The sequence below is a fragment of the Monodelphis domestica genome, chromosome 2, assembly GCF_027887165.1.
Source record: "Monodelphis domestica isolate mMonDom1 chromosome 2, mMonDom1.pri, whole genome shotgun sequence".
In the NCBI taxonomy this organism is placed as follows: Eukaryota; Metazoa; Chordata; class Mammalia; order Didelphimorphia; family Didelphidae; genus Monodelphis; species Monodelphis domestica.
In genome coordinates, this window is record NC_077228.1 from 480,151,500 (window position 1) to 480,171,761 (window position 20,262).

A 20,262-nucleotide genomic window follows, 5' to 3' on the forward strand; every position below is an offset into this window, starting at 1 on the left:
ATTAACATGCCATTCTTTACTTTATTTCCTCCATGAATCTTTCTCTAGTGTAAAATATGTGTCTTCTTTCACAATATGATGAACATGAATATATGTATTATATGATAATATTGTACAAGCTATGTCATATTATCTGCCTTCTTGGGGAGGGGGAAGGAGTTGGAAAGAGGGAGAAAACACGAATTGGAAACTATCAAAAATGAATATTAAAAAATTGCATTGACATGTAATCTGGAAAAATTAAAAATTTATTTTAATAAAAAAGGGCATTTATAAGTTATAGGGTTTTCATTGGAAGCATCTGGAAAGAAGAAGGGCCTTAAGTCTCAGATGTATGAGAATTGGTTGAAAGAACTGGAGATTATTGTCCTGAAAAAGAGGAAACTCGGGGAGTCACATGACAGCTTTCTTAAAGTATTTAAGGATTATCATGTGAAAGAATGATTAACTTTCCTCAATTTGGCCCCAGAAGAATAGAGTAAGGAGCAATGGGTAGAAGTTGCAAAGAGGTGAATTCTTTTACATTGCTTTTAGTGGAAAAAAAAAAAAGTCCTTAACGGTTAGAGCTGTCCAAGAGTAGCAAAGGCTGCCTCAAAAGTCAGAGGTTACCATCTGCAGATGGGATTGCTAGCAAAGGGTGTGTATTATATACAGAATAAACATAAACAGAACAAATACAAATAAATACAATAATTAAATATAATAACTAGCTTTCATATAGTATTTTAAGATTTACAAAGAACTTTACAAACATTATGCCATCTGATTTTCACAACAATCCTGGGAGGGAGATACTACTGTTATCCCCATTTTACGGAGGGGAAACTTGAGGCAGATGGGCTAAGTGATCCCAGGTTCACACAATTAGTAGGTATCTGACATCAGATTTTAATTCAAGTCTTCTTGAGTTGGGGTTGAGGCCTATATCCATTGCTCTACTTTGCCTCTAGGGTAAAAGTCCAGGTCCCTCCATTTACCCTTGGAACAAATACTCCATTAACCCAAGGTGGTTTTCTCCCATTCCCTACTCCTTCAATTGTTCAGTGTAGTTAAGAGGCAAAGCTTGTCATCCTTTCCCTTGTCCTTGTTGGGGTCCAGAGTCTTTGGAACAGAGCCAAAACACTTATCTAAGTCTGAGAGTAGTAAATAAGTGGAAAGGAGACACCAGTGTTTTTGGCTTAAATATTTGAGGCTAACTACTGATAGTGACTTTTTAAAGCTTGGGGGATAAGTTTTCAAAGTTTAAAAAAAGGGGGGAGGCTATTCGTTGGGGGAAAAGTATTTTATGAACTTGCAAGGAAACCTGTACTGCCAGATTCTTTCTTGACCTCCTGTCCTCTGCCCTCCCAGAGGTGGCCCCTTCCCCAGACCTGGGCCTCTCCCACTGTTCTTTACTCTTACCCTACAGAAAATCGCCTCGTTCTCCTAGACTCTCTTTTCCAAATAAAGAGGGGACAAGGTCACATTTCCATCTAGCAAGAAGGATGCAATCACTTCACTACTAACTCACTTCATTCCCCAGTGAAAAGTGCCACAGTTGGCCTGGTGGGGGCATTTCCTTCTGGGGCTCCTGTTCAAAATAATGGAAGCATTTTCCCTTCCTACAGAATCCAGATGGTACATCATCAGCAAATCATTCTAATATTAAAATGAAATAACCATTGATTAAATCTTATCAGCTTCTAAAAAACTTTTTGCAATTCGTAGTCCATTTTTTATGGATAAAAAGCCCATCTGATGACCTCTGACAGTTCCTGAACTCATGGATAAACATGGCACAAGAAGGCTAAGTGACTTTTGGCTCTTGGGTTTGGAAGTCACCTTCCAGCGGGGAATGGGATGAAATTTGACTTCCAGAGTCAATCAGCCAGGATATGTTTACATCTTGCACATCAGGTCATTATTGATGGACCACAAAAGGGATCCTCTATTCTTTTCCACCCACTAGGGATTTCTTTAGTTTTTATCAAGAATCAGAAGCTTGGATCCAATTCAGGAGAGGCCCAGGGTTATAGTTTATCATTTAATATCTATCTGAAGTTACTTAACTTTTTTCAATTTTCTCCTTTATTAAGTGGAGATTACTATATAACACTTGCTGTTCCTATTTCACAGGTTTCTTGGCAGGGTCAAATGAAATAATTTAAATAAAATGGAAAAATTTAAAGTGCTATGGAAACGTTGTTAGAGTGGCGGCTGCTGTATACTATCCCCTAGTTATTCTTTTTCCTTTCTCAAGGAATTCTAACACCTGGATCTTTCTTCTTTCCTTCTCGACTCTTGCCTTTATGTTAGAGGATTTTATACACTTGGGGTATACGAGTGTTTGAGAAGGACTAGCACCTCTGGTTTAAGAGCTTGCCAAGCCCTTTTTAGGTATGCTCATTTACCTTTAGTGTCCACTTGTCACCCAGCTCTCACTTGGGGCTCCAAGAAGCCAAATCATGCACATCAGCCCCACTCTGGTAAAACCATCTTGGTAGATGGGATAAACCAAGTGGAGGGTAACCAACAGGCCTCAAACCCATCAATGACTTAGGGGGGTACCTACCTCAAGACTTCCCCCCAGTGGAACGGGCAGCTGAGAATAATTTATTCCAAAATGGCCATAAAGGTGGCTGAAGTAGATGCTATGGAGTGCTTAGAGCTTGGTTAGGCATTGAAGTAATGCCCAAGTCATTCACTACATTCCAGGCCATTGCCAGGTGTTTGCTTTTGTCCTTCCACTGGACTTTGATTTCTTTGGAAAAGAGAGTGAGGCCAAAGACTTTGTGTAACTCTGCCTCCCTTAAATCTAATTCACTCTCAAGTCAAGACATCACCCGTGATATAAGTGGTCCATTTTGAAGATGAAGGATGAACAACAAGAAGACTTCAACATTCCCATTAATGTTCCCTCAAACTCCTTAATCTTGTATTTCTTGGGCTTCTGAAATTCCATGAAATTCCATTTTTGCCACACATTAGAGTGGTCACAACCATGGAGTTGACCATTACCACAATTAGAAGCTTTGATTCCTCTATCTGAGCATCATCTCCTTTGTATTAGCTGGTCCTCTCACCAAAAAGGCATTCTTTCCTCACTTCTGCCTCATGGAATCCCTCTTCCATCAAGACTCTGCTCAAGTACCACCTTCTACATGAAGCCTTTCATGATCCCCCCAACTGCTAGTTTATTCCTTACCCAAATTACACAATATTTAATTTATTCTCTTTGTATTTATCCTGTACAAACTGGAATATATCCTTTGTTGTCTTTGTTATTAGAAAATTATCTCCTATATATAAATTGTCCCATTGATTTGTATCCACAGTGCCCAGTACAGTGCCTGGCATGTAGTAGGTACTTAAAAGCTTGTTGATTTATTATTATGATAAGATTAGACATTACTATTATTTGTTATGATTGTTTATTAAATCTCAGAGGTGTGCTGGGCATGAATATAGAGGAAATATGTGTGTTTGGATGACACAGTTTCTAATTGTACTTAACCACTAATTTGTTATGTGACTTTGGGCGAGTTACACATCCTACCAATGCCTCAGTTTCCCCATCTTTGCAGTAAAATGATAGCTGCTCTACCTACTTAACAGAAGAGTTAGGATGATCAGGTAATATCATATAACAAAAAAGTCCTACACAAAGGTAGGGCTCACTTTAGGAAACATAGGTCATGACTTCTTTCAAGGCAATTCTCTAAAAGAAAGAAAAACCCAATTCAACTCCTTTTTAATGGAGATTCATTAATCTCTGCTTTCTCCCTCCTTTCCCACCTCCTTCCCTCAGGATATAGAGAATATAAGTGGTGGGTGGGTAAGGTACTGAGAGGTGGGGAGAAACCTGGTTCTTAGACCTAACTCTCCCACTGATTTGATGTATAACCTAGGACAAATAACTTCTCTGTACCTAAGTTTCCTAGAGAAACAATATGATTTAGTGAAAAGTGTTAGATTTGGAGTCTGAAGACACCTACATTTAAATCCTACCTCTTAGATTTATTAGTTGTATGATCATGGACAAGTACAATCAAGCCCTTTGACCCTTGGTTTTATCATCAGAAAAACAAGGATAATAACTCCTTGTGGGGTTTTATCTCACAAGATTGTCGTGAGGACTAAATAAAATAAAGTATGTAAATTATTATCTGTTATATGTTGTTATCTGGAGTTATGTGTTATCAGGAGAGCATGAAATCCTGTTCAACCCTGTACCTACTTCTTGGGTGGCCTTAGGCAAGTCACTTCATGTCTCTAGGTCTTAATTTCCTCATCTGTAAATGAAGAGTGGGGATGATGTTGAGGTTTTTTCCCCAGCTCTAAATCTGGGCTCTTATGACAACCCAGAGGACTATTGAAAATCAAAACTTGGATTGTTTGCAAATAATGGACATTTTGCATTTTCTCTGTAGAGTGGTCCATGGTGTCTGAGAATCAGAAGTTTTCCTGGATTCCTATGAGCTAGGGTAGCTGATTCCAGAAGGTATTGTGGATCCAAGATAAGGAGGCACTGGCAGTGGGAGTCTGACTCATGTTTCTTCCTCATTTAGTGAGAGGGTCAACAACCATTCAACTCCAACCCTTGTGGCCTTCCTGCTGTTAAACATAAAGGCTTGGTCTTGTCCTCTGAGCCTCCTGCCTTATCTCTATGTTTTCATCTCTTCTTCTGCCCCCCAGACTGCCAATGGTGTTGGTGCCACCTCATCCCTCACCTGTATTCTTCTGTCTACTAGCTTTGAACCTGTGCCCAAACCATCCATACCCATCCATCTCTCTCAACACTGCCTGCCAGATCACCATCATTTTCTTCTTCTGCCAGGCCATTGATACCAAGATCAAGTCCACATCATTCTCTGACTTATCCTCACAATCCCTGACTTCCAGAGTTTAGCCCTCTCAACTCATTTAAAATGACCAAGAATATGAAGCGATCTACGAGAAAAAACCATTATCCACATTCAGAGGAAAAACTGTGGGAGTAGAAACACAGAAGAAAAAACAACTGCTTGATTACATGGATCAAGGAGATATGGTTGGGTATGTAGACTCTAAATGAACATCCTAGTATAAACAACATGGAAATAGATTTTGATCAAGGACACATGTAATACCCAGTGGAATTGTGCATCAGCTATGGGAAGGGTGGGGCGAGGGAAGGGAGGGAAATAATATAATTCTTGTAACCAAGGAATAATGTTCTAAATTGACTAAATAAATTAACAAATTAAAAAAATAAAAAATAAAATGACCAAGAATATCTTTCTGTTCACTAATCTGTCTGCCTTTCTTGTCTAAGTATGTAAGCGTGGCAGTAAGACAAAGTGGTCTTGAGGTGATGAGGCATGTCTAGGTCTGCCCCTTACTACCTATCTATGTGCCTTCAGATAAGAGATTTTGAGATGAGAGCATGATTTCGAGGCAGGAATCCTCAGCCCATAAATTCAGATAGTGAGATTCGGGGTGCACCATTTGATTCGAACAACTTGGGACAGTGATGACAAGCCATGGCAAAAGTGACAGATCTGACTGGTGACATTCTAAACCCCCTGATGGATTCTTCAGAGGAAAAGAAAACACCTGGGGATGATGAGAAAGGGTTTTCAGTGGAATCACAGTCAGATCCTGAGAGTGTGTGAGTGTGTGTGAAGTTCATGCCAGCTTGAAGCTCTCTGTGAACAGAGACCACGTCAGTTTTTTATGATGTATACTAAGCCCCCTTTGGATCAATAGTGCTAGGATAAATGATCTCATGTAGTTATGGGAAAATCCCTACGACCCTCCACACTTGAGCTTCAACTTCGGACAGCAGATCAAGTCACACTAAATATAATTATTGAGGCAGAGTTGAGGAATTGATTCCTGAACTGAGAAGATTTTCCACAAGTGCCTGGCATAGAGGTAGACACAAGTCTCATTGCAGCCCATTTGGTGTTCCAAATAACACTTTTCCAATAGGTTACCTTAGGTGTACTGGGGGAGGGAGATGTTTAGAAAATGAAAGGCAAATCAGAGAGACCTTAGTTGACATTCCTCCACCTAAACCCACGTTGACCAACGTTTTCCCTCTATCTTTGAAGTTCTCAGAGCTGATGTCATTTCATTTTTCTTATCATTCTGTTTGGGGACCAGGTGTGGGGCAGCCCTTGGAGGTCGGGGGGGTATCTTAATGGATATTTGCAGAATTGCCTCTAATCTGGGGTGATCTCTGTGACCCAGGTTCTGAGCCAGAGGTGGGTCCTTTCTCTGCTATAAAAACAGGGAATGGGCGTAGGGTAGAGAAGGAGGTAGCTAGCACTTTCATACCTGCAGCATTTGGCCAGAGCAACAAGATGAGGGTTCTTCTGTTCCTCCTTGCGGTCATCGCCATCTCCGAATGTGCCTTCAGGTAAGTCTTGCTGCCTCAGTGTTATGAATCCCCTAGGGTTGGAGAGAAGCCTTGGAGAGAGGTAAAGGTGTAGTTCAGAGATGGGGACTTTTTTGACTCCTCTCATTGACAGATGAGGAGCCCATGATTGGAAATCCTTCCTTGACACCCTAAATCTTAGGATATTTTTCCTTAAGATGTAACTTTCTGGGGTAGCTCAGTGAATAGAGATCCACAAGAGACAGGGGGTTCTGGGGTAAAATCTGGTCTATCTGTGAGACTCTGGACAAGTCACATAACCCCAAATACCTAGCCCTTATCGGAACTGATATTTAGTTCTGATTCTTAGACAGTAAGGGTAAAAATAAAAGATATAACTTTCAGTGGCTTGGTGAGACACAAAGATGAATGAATTCTCTATCTTACATATATTTTGTAAGTAAATATCCGATATCCTTCTCTGCATGCCCAGGTACCAAATCTGAGGCATGGTTAGGTACCAAGCACTCAATAAAGTCTGGTCTCCTTTGGTTGAGGGTCAAAAAAACTTCTGAAAAAATCTGAAGGTCTTAGACTATCCATACTTCTTTTTTGACATCCTTGACACTATATCCCCTTTACTTTGATGCATTGACTCTAACATAGGGAGAGAGGCAGGACTTTGAAGCAGTGGCTTTCATCAGAGATTGCCCTGAGGAAAATGCCACAGATGTTTTGATCAACCCACCCAAGCCCAGATAAAAGGCAGAGGCAATAACATTCTGAGATGATTTATAGAGTGCCTTCCAGATGCTTTATTCATTCTCAGATGAGTTTGTATTTGTGTCCGTCTTTACATTTCCCAGAAAAGTCTCAGCAGAGCCTGGCCCAGGCCATGGAACTGCCATCCAATTCCAGATTAGTTCCTGAGTCAAATGGAAACCAGTGGTAGAGGAGCTAGGGAATGAAAAAGCTGAGGCCAAGGAGAACCCCCCCAGAGTTCAGATCAGAAAGGCAGCAAGTTCCAGGAAAAAGCCATCCTCCTCCCACGTGTTAGGTGCTTTGTAGGAGAAACCCCAACATATTTGTGGATAATTGCCAGTTTCAAATTGGCCTGCATCTCGCAAGATATTGCCTTTGTTTTAGTCCTTTTAGCCTCAGCTGTGTTTGAGGGAAAGGACTCAGAAGCAATTCCCTGGCCCTTTATTTATGAGGTCATCATGTGAAGGGCTGGAGGAGAGAACAGTGATAGAGAATAGAGCTGATGATTCTGAGTTCCCTCTGAGACATATGTCAAAGTGAAAGAGCAAAAAGAAGTAACCAACATTTTTTTTCATTAAAATTGCTATTTTTTGGCAATACGGTTTTAACTTTCACAAAGGCCTTTTACATCTGGTACCTCTTTTTAGCTTCACAACGGCCAGTATAATGGGCAAAACCATACCTTCAGTTAACATGGATTTTAGAGCTAAAACGTAGCTTAGAATATAGTTCATCTGCCCCATTTTACCTGCGAGGTAGTGTTTGGCACAGAGAATTTTAAATAGCTGGGGCAACTAGGTGACAGAGTAGAAAGAGAGCCATCCCTGGAGGCAGGAAGTCTTGGGTTCAAATTCAGCTTTGGATATTTTTAGCTGTGTGACCCTGTGCAAGTCACTTAACTCCAGTCACCTAGCCTTTGCCCTTACTAAGATAGAAGGTAAAGGTTTAAAAATAAATAAATAGTTTGTCCAAGGTTGTATAGCTAAGAAAAGCTCAGCTGGGTCTAGAAACAGTGCTTTTCCATTATGCCACAATTTACTAGTTAGGAAGAGGGGGGACTGGATCTGTGCTTTCATTGGCACAGAGAATTCCTGAGTGATGAAACTCCTACCAGGAAGAAAGGTAGGTGATTTTATGCCATTTCAAGTCTTAGAGAGTTTCCTAGAGCACAGAGAGGGAAATGCCTTGCCTAGGATCACATAGCTAGTCTGTCTCAGATGTGGGACTTGAGTACAGGTTCTCCTGGCTTCAAGGCTGACTCTCTACCCACTAACCCACACTGCCTCTCAGTTATAACACTATATAATAGCCAAGAGATTGGCTTTTTGTATTGCCCTTCTATAGAGAAGACAACAGACTCCTGGGGGACTTTTCCCAAGGTCACATAGCTAGCTAGTGGCAGAATTGAAATCAGAATCTAGATCCTCTGATTTCCAGCCCCCGCACTTTTTCCCACTTGACTGAGATGCCCCAAAGGGGTTTATTGGAAGCCTCTTGAGGATCTTAGGAAAGAAAGTTCTTTAGCATTAACATAAAAACTGTAGAGGAAAGGAGACAGCCCAGGCAAAAGGGTGGTCACTCCCTCCAGGGGATGGTGGAACCTTTACCTATAGATTTGTCAGGTAACTTACACTTCTCCTGATGGGCAAGAACAACAAGGACCTGATCTCCTGGAGCTTTTGCCCAGGGTCTGACAGGCTTCAGGATTTGGGTTTGGCTGACCCTCTTAGGGAAAGTTGGCCAATTCTAGTAGAAGGACATGGCTAATTTTTCTTCAATTGCAGAAGGATACCGCTGACGAAAGGGAAGACACTAAGAAAGGTGCTAAAGGAACATGGATTGTTGGAAAGCTTTCTGAAGAGTCATAAGTATTCCCCCAGCTCTAAGTACCAGCTCTATGGTGAAGCTGCCAAGGTTACAGATGAGCCCTTGACCAATTACCTGGATGTGAGTTGCTATAATAATAAATAATAATAACAATCTCATTCTGTCTGCTACTGGAACTGTATCTAAGATGCTTTCAGTGAGCCTACATTGAATATAGAAGAAAAATAGTAAGGTTGGGACTTATTCAAAACTATTTTCATTTGAACCTCATAAAAAATAATGAGATGACGGAGGTGATAATGATAATAGCTGCCATTTACACCGAACTTTGATATTTATAAAGCACTTTACATATATTATCTCATTTGGTTTCTTGACTCTTTCCCCCCAGGGGTTAAGTGCTCTTAAATCCTACATCTGAGTTTTCTGGGCCGCTTCTCCTGGTCCCCTCCCACTCTACTTTTCTCTACTTCTCAATGAATTATAGAATCAATCTGGGTCATGACATAGTCTAGGAAGTACTCCCAAATGTGCAGATCCAGAAAAATCTCTCTTCTGAATGTCCATCACGCATTATCAACTGCCTTTTGGAAGCCCTTACGGGCATCTCAAACTCAACATGCCCAAAACAGAGTTCATGATCTTTCTGCCAACTCCAAACTTCTCCAGCAACTTAACCTGGCAATGAAGGCCCTCTACAATCTCACTCTTGACCATTTTCCCAGATTTTTTTCATATTGTGCCCCTTTGCAAACATTACGTTCCAGCCATATTGGACAAACATCCATGAATTTAATGCTCCATCTGCTGACTCTGTTTATGCCTACAAGCTAATTTTCTTACCTGGAATCCATTCACTCCCTACTTTTTTTAAGGCTCACTTCAGGTGCTAACTCCACCTTGAGACCTTTTTTGATACCTCCCAAAACAGAGGAAATCTCAAAAAATCCCTCGGAAAGCCTTTCTAGGAAGGTATACTTTTGGAAACTGGGAATTTTTTTTTCTTCTAATTTTTACCCTCCCTGCTTCCTGTTGTGGCAGTGACCCATTTCTTCCTATTCTCCTCTTAGCAGAGGTAGAGAACAGCTGGTCCTCCTCCTCCCATCTATCTAGAACATGGCCCTCATGTTCCTCCTGTCTCACTCACCACTGTGGATTTCCTCAGTTCATCTGTTTCAAACCTGAATCTGTCTCTCTAATCTTGTTGCTTTGTACTGTCCGTGATTCCATTTTTGTATCTAGGTCAGCTCCTTCCAACCTTTAACTTTGGTACAGAGAGAATTAGCCAGCAGGAAGGCTTAGGCAGAGATAACATCAGCTGTGGTGTGAGACCTGCTATGCTTGGACTCTAGACCCTGGCCAGGCCCTCTGGGAGAGGCCAGACCTTGAGATGCTGAAGATGTCAATTTCCTCTCTCACTCATCATCTCTATTCTGCCTTTTTCATCTCTAATTCTCTTCAGGTTCAAGTCAAGGCCAGATTTTTCTCATACAGAAAATTTTGCAGACAGAAAATCCAAGCTCATTCCATTCCTCATTGCATTTCCCCTTTTGCTGACTCTATGCCATCCTAGTGCCACCATCCCAACATGTGATATTCTTGTGTCCACAGAGTCAGTACTTTGGGAAGATTTACATCGGAACCCCACCCCAGGAGTTCACTGTGGTGTTCGATACTGGCTCCTCTAATCTCTGGGTCCCCTCAGTCTACTGTAACAGTGATGCCTGCCGTAAGTCACCCAATTCACCTAAGGCTCAGGCTGGAGATTTGGGGTTTCATCCTACGCAAAAGTGACAGATGAATTTTATCTTCTCTATTTTTATCCATGTTTTCTGACTTTTTATTGGGGGAAGAGCCAGATGGGAAATTGGGTATAGAATGGAGTAGGAAAGAATGGTTTCCGTTATTTGATTTTCTGTGGACTTAGTAGAGAGAGGGGAGGAAGAAATTTTTAATTTTTAAAAAATTAATTGTAATTAAAATTAATTATTTGTAATTAAAATTTTTAAAATTAAAATTTTAATTTTTAATCCAATAAGTTTTTAGTTCTTGTTTTCAAGACACAGTGCCAAGCGTATAACAGGCACTTAACCACTGCTTGTTGACTAGTCAACTGATTGATGCTTTGATGAGAGATAGGGAAGAATAAAGCTTGGGCAGTTTTGTAGCCTCCCCCTTTTTTTGTTTCAGAAAACCACCACAGATTCAACCCAGCTTCCTCCACCACTTTCCGGAGCACTCAGGAACCTCTGTCCATCCAGTATGGCACTGGCAGCATGGAAGGAGTCCTGGGCTATGATACTGTGACTGTGAGTATGGCTTGACCAGAGGATTTCCCTCCCACCCCTCTCTGATGGGACTGGCCAGTGGCTGCTTCCTGAGCCAAGTAGCACTTTGGTTTGATGTCTGGTCCTGCCACACACCTGCCACAAGGCTGGTGGGGGAAGTTGAATTCAGTGTGAGGTTTTCTTGACTGATTTACCAAGTCCCCCTGCAAAACTGTAACACCCTGGAGGCCCTATAGGGTGTTCCTTTCCCAATAAACCCCCATTCCCATTGAGCTGCCAATTACACAGGGTCACTGCCAGAGGGCCTTCTCTGGGGCCTCATATCTCATTGTTTCTCATTGTGGTTTTCCCACCTGCTGTTCCTATTTCAAGGAATCAAAATCACAGAATTCCGTATTTGGAAGGGACCTCAGCAACCATCTGGTCCAAGCCCTGACCCAAAAAAATCTTTTAGAGCATGTCTGACATGTCCTACCCGCCCCAGCCTTTGCCTACTAATCAATCAATCCTCATGTCTGAAGGACTAGAGCCCTTCTCTCTCTTGGTTGCCCTTTTCTGACTTTATGTACAACCCTTTCTATTTCAATTGCCCATCTTTTCCAGGAAGTAAACCATTCTTTTGGAGATGGGTGCAGTCTCAGGATTATTGACTTGTGCCAAAAGTTCTCCTCTTGGAATCTTCCATTGCTAGGTCTCCCATTGGGATTGCTCACTGTTATGTCACCTGCAGGGCATGTCTACTGCCACTGTAATCCAATGCCCTGGCTTCCAGGGAGCTTGGGTTTTAACTAGTTGACTAGAGATATAATACGTGAGTTCCACGTTCACCCTTTATTGGCTGTTCTTTCCCTATGTCAAGTCTGACATGCATTCTCGGTCTCTGCAAGACCCTTATGATTCCACGAGAGCAAGAAAGTAGAGATGAGAGGAGACAGTATGCAATTTTTTAGAATCATAGAGGAATGAGAAAAATCCTTTTCTCTAGGCAGATAAATGTCTTGAGCTTTAGGAGAGGTAGCTGCCCTTCTGGCTAGAAGTTCTAGAGAAGCAGATTTTGCCTTGATGAAGATTTCTTAAGGACCAGAACTATTCAGGAGCAGACTGGCTACAAAAGGAGGTTGCAGGGTCCTTCTTTTTAGGAATCTTCGAATGAAGGCTGGGTGATGCCCTATTGACATTGAAGATGGCACTTTTGACCAAGGATAGGTTGGGGTAGAAAGCCTCTGAGATCTGGGATTCTATCATACAGAGCCCTTCGTCAGTCATCCAGTCTAATATTTATTCCTCAAAGAGTTCTTTCTTGTGTCCAGCTGAATGCCTCTCTCCCCACATCCAATTTAATTTGAACCCCATCAAAAGCTCCTCATTTCCTGACATGACTAGCCTGATCTTCTTTTTTTGATTGGGTGGAGACACTCACTCTATCTGACCTCTTGGGAATCCCATGGAGGCAGAGGACCAACAAAGAGAACCCAGAGCTTCTCAGGAAGGGAGTTACCAGGAGGTTGGGACCATGAGCCAGTTTCTGAAGCATTCTGGTCCCCCCTGGTCTGTATAGCATCTGCTCCTAAATGGCTTTGAAATGCTAATTTCCCCTTTCTGAGTGTCCTACTTCCTTTGCAGTCTGGAGCAATTTGCCTTTTTTCTTTGCTATTTTAGGCATAGGCTAAAAAAATAACCCTGTGCCTGTTGTCATATTCAATTACAGCAGCTTCAGCTCCTCCTTTATTGCACACCCACCCACCTGGGAAGGCTGGAGAGAGACACCCTAGGTGTTGTGTCTCCTCCTCGAAAGTCTCATTTGGCCAGAGGAAACTGAGCCTGGCAGGGATGGAGGAGGGTGTAGAGGGAACACCAGCTTGGGTTAGCAATGGGATCAGACCCTGTCACTTGGTACCAATCCAGGACACAAGAGCCCTTCCCTTCCTCCCTTGGCTCCTTCTCCAACTGGGCATCTCTCTCTCTCTCTCTCTCTCTCTCTCTCTCTCTCTCTCTCTCTCTCTCTCTCTCTCTCTCTCTCTCTCTCGCCTAAGAATACTAGGACTTACCATTGGCAAACAAATGCATGTACTACTTCTCCCTCTCCTCTCTTCTCATTTCACTCCTTTCTTATTCCCAAAGTCTTTAAAATTCCTCCAAAAGCTTAACACAGAGAGAGGAGGGCATTAGAAAGAAGAACTGTTGACAAACCCACCACTGGCTCTCTACTGTGTGAGCCACTGATCTGGACAAGTCCCCAGGATATTAGATAACTAGATAGACTTTCAAGAATATCAGACTGGGGCAGCCAAGCGGTGCAGTGGATAGAGATGGAAGTTCAAATTTGGCCTCAGATACTTCCTAGCTGTGTGACTCTGGGCAAGTCACTTAACCCCCATTGCCTTACTGCTCTTCTGCCTTGGAACCAATACTTAGTATTGATTCTAAGACAGAGATAAGGTTTTAGAAAAAAAGAAGAGTATCAGGCTACCATTACACTTTCCTCACTGTTATAAAAGTGCCCACATATTCTGGTGTCCTTTGCAGGGGTCTGAGCAGAGGTAGAAATTTCCAGACAAGCTCTTCCCACTCTGCCCTTACTGGGACTCACTGCAGGGCAAGGACCTTTCTTGGATGATGGTTTGTAGTTGCTAATTGCATGTGGGACAGACAGAGTGACTGCGTCCTCTTCCCATTTAGGTCTCTCAGATTGTGGTCCCTGACCAGATCTTTGGCCTGAGCACTCAAGAGCCTGGTGAAATCTTTACCTATTCTGAATTTGATGGAATCTTAGGACTGGGCTACCCCTCCTTGGCTGAAGATCAGGCCACCCCTGTCTTTGACAACATGATGAATAAGAACTTGGTAGCCCAGGATCTCTTCTCTGTTTATATGAGCAGGTAAGTGACACTTTCCAATGGGCTCAGATATAGCTGATTTACTGTGAATCTCTAAGCAGGATAGTAGGTGGTCCCCCCCCCCATTGTCATTTTTTAGCCCCTCCTTCCAGATACTTTGGGAACACCTAGTAATTTGGGGACAGTTGCCATAGTTATGAGACTGTATATGGAAAGACACAAATCATGTGGATGGAAAATCTGAGACTTCTGATATTCAATGGTCAGTTTCCATTTCTAGAAGTCAAAAAGGTGTCCACCTCCCTTGCTGTGGTGTCCTCAACAGTGTGCCACAATATAAAAATGTACTTATTAAACATTTTTGGTTGGTAATTAAGATTCTAGATATGATGAAAAAAATGAACAGGAAATAGAGATGGTGGTAGAGACAAGACCAGGACCTGCTATTCCAGGAAGAATATCAGGAATCAAGATAAAGGAGAATAGGAGGAGCTGGGAGAATAAAAGAACATCAAAGGAACTTGAGAATTTTTGAACATTCCCCAAGGAATGCAGCAGTTAGAATTAAATTCCCTTCTTCCCTACATACAAGAAAATTTTCATACATGTCATGTTAAACTTTAGAAGTTCATGTGGCAGCCAGGGATGGAGAGAAAAATGGTTAGAAAAGCAGAAACAGAAATGATTTAATGCCAGACCCTCCAAAGCTGAGGGTAGAGGGCCTATAGTGGGCAGCCAGAAATATATATATTCTCAGATCAAAAAGGCCCCAAATTAGGGAACAACTCTCTCCACCAGAGTGACTTTTCCCTGGAAAAGGACATAGGGAAGAGAGCCTTGATAGAGAAGTGTGCCTGACTGCACCCCTGGGTGTGATTTAGATTCCAGGGAAAGGTAGAATTTCTAAATTGGGGTTCAAGGGCCCCTAGAGGGTACAACTCCAAACTGAATCTGAGAGTTATATCTGAAGCCCAGCAGACTAGAACTGGGTGTCTCTAAGGGTTGGAGCCGAAGAGTGAGATACATAAACTGAGAGAAGAAACTTAAAATTCTGAATGTTATGTTCAGTTGAATCTAGCTGGTTTAGACCAGGAAATGGTGTGGCCCAATAAACTACATGCACACATGTACTTTTATTACTGAAATGTCCTTACACTCCAATAAAGTAGCTTTGGATTACAAAGATGAAGATTAATGAGGAAGGCTAACAGAAGAAAAAAAGGACAATTATAGTCGCTAGAGTCAAGGTACTTAGAGGTCATCCAGTCCAATTCCCTCATTTCCCTGCTAAGGACACTGAAACTAGGGAGCTATAGTGACTCATCCAGGGCTCCCCAGCTAGTGTCTGAGGTAGGGTTTAAAAGCATATCTTTCTGACTCTGGGAAGAGCCCAGGGCTCTCTCCTCTTCAACACATTGAGGAAGGAAAAGAAATCCCATTCCTTGAATGATGGCAGCATTGGTGGATGTTGACAAATGAGGGGCTGGAGATTTGGCTTAATTTAATGCCAGACCCTCAAAAAGCTGAGGTCCTTCAGATGTTCTTTACTTTGAGCTAAGGAGCTGCCCAGATCAATATGCTCTCCTCTCATTTCAGGGATAGCCAGGGCAGCATGCTCATCCTTGGGGCCATCGACCCATCTTACTACACTGGCTCCCTCCACTGGGTCCCTGTCACAGAGCAGGGCTACTGGCAGTTCTCCGTGGACAGGTAAGTCAGAGATCTGAGGCTCCTGGTCAGGGGCTCACAACCAGGCTCAGAATAAAACCAAGATCTTCTGGTGCAAAGTCCCACTAAATTAATCAACAAATACTAGGCTAAATGCTCAGGAAACAAAGACTAAAATGAACCAGACTCCTGCCCTAGATGAGGACATTCAGAATAGATACACAATACAAGGTAGGTGATGCCCAAGCTGAGCCTTGAAAGAAATTAGATTCTAAGGAAAAGGTGAGAAAGGAGTACCTGGGAACCAGACAAGAGCAAAGGCAGAGAGGAGGTAGAGGAACAGCCAGTAACTGGTTTGGCTGAACCATGGAGTGTAGAAGGAAAACCAAAGTCCTAGGCATCGTGATTCAGAGGAAAGTAAAATGGAAAGAAAACCATAAGATCTAGATCCCAGCCCCACTCTTATAAATTGTGGATCCTCAGTTTTCTTATCTGTATTAATGGGACTGATGGTTTAGTTTTTCTTATAGATTAGTTAGACTTTTCAAGTGAAATTGTGTATATTGAAACCCTTTAGAAGCCATTTGCATGGCAAAGTCCCACAGAAATGTTGTATATCACATATTACAATATACAATAATTATAGAATTATGTATAATTATCATATAATTATATTACATAATAGCTATTTTACAAAAAGTGAGATGTTATTATAGGCCTTTCCTATTAGCATTTATATTAGACTCTTTAGGGAAACATGACATTTGAATAAGACATTTTTATCTCAGTAGTGATTTTACCTATTGTTCATTGTTGACAACAAAAAATCCTCTCTCCCTGATTTTTAGTTTGATTGCAATTATAAGACACCACCAGTTGCATCTAACCCCCACCTTTTTATATTCATTTGTTCCATGGCTCGAGCCAGAGAAATGATTTTTCTTGTTGATAGTTGTTTTTCTTTGTAACTGTAACTCTCATATTTCTATACATTATGGAAGATGAGCCTAATGATTCTGGGAAATAAATAGGGCAGGAATTATCATTCCCATTTTACAGATGAAGAAACTGAGGCTTACAAAAGTGAAGGGGTTTCTCTGGTCACTTTAGTGGTAGAACCAATCTTCTTACTCCTAGTCTGGTACTCTATGACCCCACCGAGTTCTTCCCTCTCAAAAGTACAATCTTTATGACCCATGTGCAGAGAGGACATTGGCATATATGCATTCATCAGAATGAATTAGCTCTAGCTTTGGGCACTGTTTAAAAAACAAACAAATACTCTTTGATGGGAGGAGGAGATGAAACCCAAAGTTGAACTAAACAGCTCCTCTGACCTCTTCTAGCATCACTGTCAATGGCCAGGTGGTGGCTTGTGAAGGTGGCTGCCAGGCCATCTTGGATACTGGCACCTCTCTCTTGGTGGGTCCAAGCTATGACATTGCCAACATCCAGAGCATCATTGGAGCTACCCAGGGCCAATATGGAGAGGTAAGTGCCCCAGCTCAGCCTTCAGAGACTCTTCTGCTATCTCCACCGGTTCTGGGAATTCCTTACCATCAGGAGAAGAAGAATCAGTTCTCAATTATTTACATTAATCAAGGGAATGTAGTTAGTGTGGGAAATGAAGGAAGAGGAGGAGTTTTGCTGGGAACCAGCTCTCCTTGGTATCCATCTCTTGGGATCCTGAAGCCAGCCAACAAGCTTTTATTAAGCACCCACTGGGGATACAATGGTCCCTTCCCTCGAGGAGCTCACAGTCTAATGGGGACATGACATGGGAGGAAAACTTTGTCTGTGCAAAATTTAAACACAGTAAGTGGAAGGTAATCTCTACATTATCCTCTGCTCAGTGACATGAATGTAAATGCTTCTATCCTAAGTAAACCTGCACCAACCTCCCACCTTCTTCCCTCCATCCCACTGTGCCAGGCTTTCTCAAGGACCACCCAGCTCTTGCCATGACCCTCAGGTATCATGGAGTTTGTGGACATTAAAAATGCTCATGATTCTATGTCTTTCAGTCAGCAAAACACTTCCAGGATCCCTCCCATACATCCACACTGGCCCTAGCTGCTGCTATTGTCTCCTTCCAAATGCCAAAGTACATCCTTTCATTGCTGTTGGCTCTTTGTCCTGAGCTGGATTATTTTTTTTAAACCCTTACCGTCTGCCTTAGATTTGATAATAAATATGTGTTCCAAGGCAGAAGAGCAGTTAGGGCTAGGCAGGGGAGGGGTTAAGTGACTTGCCCAGGGTCACACAGATAGGAAGTATCTAAAGTCAAATTTGAACCTAGGACCTCCTGTCTGAACATCTGGCTCTCTGTCCATTGAGCCATCTAATTGCCCTCTGAGTTTGAATTTCTAGCTGGGTTTGCCTCTTTCATAGTGGTTCTTGTCTCGAAGTTGGGCCATTGCCTGGGGCTGGGAGGATGATTTTTCTTTGTGATTTAAAGAAATCAAGCCAACCTTCAGCCCCTTCCCAACATACCCCAGTCTGTCTCTAGACCAGTGGGAAACACTGGACAGACTTTCTTGGCCTCAGATGTTTCTCCAGGCTTTCCTTTTCCACCCAGGATCCCCCTTTTCACTGCTTCAGTGGGAGATTCCACATCTTACCATTCTCTCAGAAAATCCTCTTTGGCTCTTTTTCAGTATGACATCAACTGCAGCAACCTGAGCTCCATGCCTACAGTCGTGGTGCACATCAATGGCAGACAGTACCCTCTCCCTCCCTCAGCCTACACGAATCAGGTAAGACTCTCCAGGATCTGGGCACTCATCGAGAGTGACTTGGACAGGACTTGGAACTCAGAAATCTGGGGTCTAGTCCTGGCTCTGCCCCTCCCTAGCTGCGTGGCTTTGGGGGTAAGTCATTTGTGCTCCCTGAACTTTAGTTACCTCATCTATAAAATGGGATGGCATTCACACTGTCTGCTTAATGGATTTGTGGGGAAAAGGCTTTGTAAACCTTAGTGAAGCTTTATTGAAATGTGAGCTATATTACTACCCTGAAGATACCATGCAGAAAGACTCAGGAAGCCTTTGGCCTTGTCCTTGAGTAGGCCACTACGAAAGGCAGGATTTTGATTAAAAAAATGTAAGCTCCTGCCCATTACTTAGGCCACTAACCCAACTGAGCCTCTACCTCTCCCCACCCTTCCCTGATTTCCCTTTGAGAGTCTGGAGGCTCTAATCCTTCTAATCATGCCACCAGACTCAAGACAAACTGGTAGCCAACATACCAGCAGGACAGTGGAGCCTTGGGCCTCCCAGGCTCCGCTTCTTTGGATAGATGCTCAAGTTAACCTGGATGAGAGCTAAAGATGAGCAGGCTAGACAGAGGACAGCTGAGTGGGACCAGATGACATTATATTTGGACACATAGCCCTGCAGAGTTTATGGCCAACATTCATCTAGAGCATATTATTTTTCCTTTACAAAAATTCTCCAAGGTAGCTGTTATTCCCATTTTAAAGATGAGGAAATGGAACCAGAGGAAGTACACAATCACAAGTGTAGTCAGTGACAAATCTGGGCCTTCCAGTAACCCAGCCTTTCATTTTGGTGCCTTGCAGCCTGCCCCTTGTGATGTGAAATGATTTAATGAAAGGATCAGTGAGTTGGGAGCCTGGACGCTTGGGCTTAGTTCAAGGGCTGTTTTCTTGGATTTCCCTATTTATGGGTTTGTTTCTTGGTCTTTAAAAAGAGGATCATGGCCTGCTTGCCTCAGAGCTGTCTCTATGGTGATGGATATGAAAGATGAGGGGAATGGGAGAAGAAGCCCTCGTGACTGTGCAAGGTGGCCCTTATTGTTAGGAGGAGGTGGGTACCATCTCCACTGAGTGCTTTGCTTTGGTCTTCCCCAGGACCAGGGACTGTGTTCCAGTGGCTTCCAGAGTGAAGGCAGTGACCAGCTGTGGATCCTGGGAGATGTCTTCATCCGAGAATACTACAGCGTCTTTGACAGGGGCAACAACCGCGTGGGCTTGGCCACAGCAGTCTGATGGAGATACTGAACTCAGCCAGTCTCACCCATCTTTCCCCCATGGATTAGACCATGTATCTCAGAGACATAACTTGATGCCTAATAAAGTATCCCTTATGCAGCAGAGCCTTGCCTTCCTGACCTTTTCTGGGGCCTCTACAACTGACACATCTTCAAGGGTGGGCAGTGGTAGCTCATGGCTGTGTCCAGCTCAGCAGCTGTCTCCATCCTTTGTAGAGGGACAGAAGAACACTGAGGCACTGAGGAGCCTGATTGGTGGGGGACAACCTTCATTTAGAAAAAAGATCAATGTCAAAGGCCGATTCCTTTGCCTCGTTGTTGCTCTGGAGCACTTTGTTTCCATTGCTAGAAATGGAACTGATGACCTCCATTGGGAATGGATGTGTCATGGAGCCAGGGGATCAGAACCTGGGACAGGGAATTTAGATGATGAAAGGGTCAGAAAGATGGGATTTTCCGATGAGATTATTTAAAATGAGCATCTAAGGGTCAGGCCTGGGGGAGAACCTTTATAAATAATAGTCCCGCA

The 20,262-nt window shown here is 42.7% G+C and overlaps 1 protein-coding gene across 1 annotated transcript; it reads left to right on the forward strand.

Annotated features, from left to right (window-relative positions):
* The first annotated feature begins 6,291 nt into the window (after positions 1 to 6,291).
* Positions 6,292 to 19,836, forward strand: LOC100030263 (chymosin-like). Its single transcript, XM_001372646.4, has 9 exons — positions 6,292 to 6,382; positions 8,887 to 9,049; positions 10,541 to 10,658; positions 11,120 to 11,238; positions 13,897 to 14,096; positions 15,651 to 15,764; positions 17,069 to 17,213; positions 18,380 to 18,478; positions 19,594 to 19,836. The coding sequence occupies exons 1-9, from the start codon at positions 6,327 to 6,329 to the stop codon at positions 19,729 to 19,731; spliced, it is 1,152 nt and encodes a 383-aa protein (XP_001372683.1). The 5' UTR covers positions 6,292 to 6,326; the 3' UTR covers positions 19,732 to 19,836.
* The last annotated feature ends 426 nt before the right edge of the window (positions 19,837 to 20,262 follow it).

Coding starts and splice junctions, on each gene's coding strand:
- LOC100030263 (XM_001372646.4), top strand. CDS start 6,327: ATGAGGGTTCTTCTGTTCCTCCTTGCGGTCATCGCCATCTCCGAATGT. Junction 10,659..11,119: donor CTGTAACAGTGATGCCTGCC/GTAAGTCACCCA, acceptor TTTTTGTTTCAG/AAAACCACCACAGATTCAAC. Junction 11,239..13,896: donor TGGGCTATGATACTGTGACT/GTGAGTATGGCT, acceptor CTTCCCATTTAG/GTCTCTCAGATTGTGGTCCC.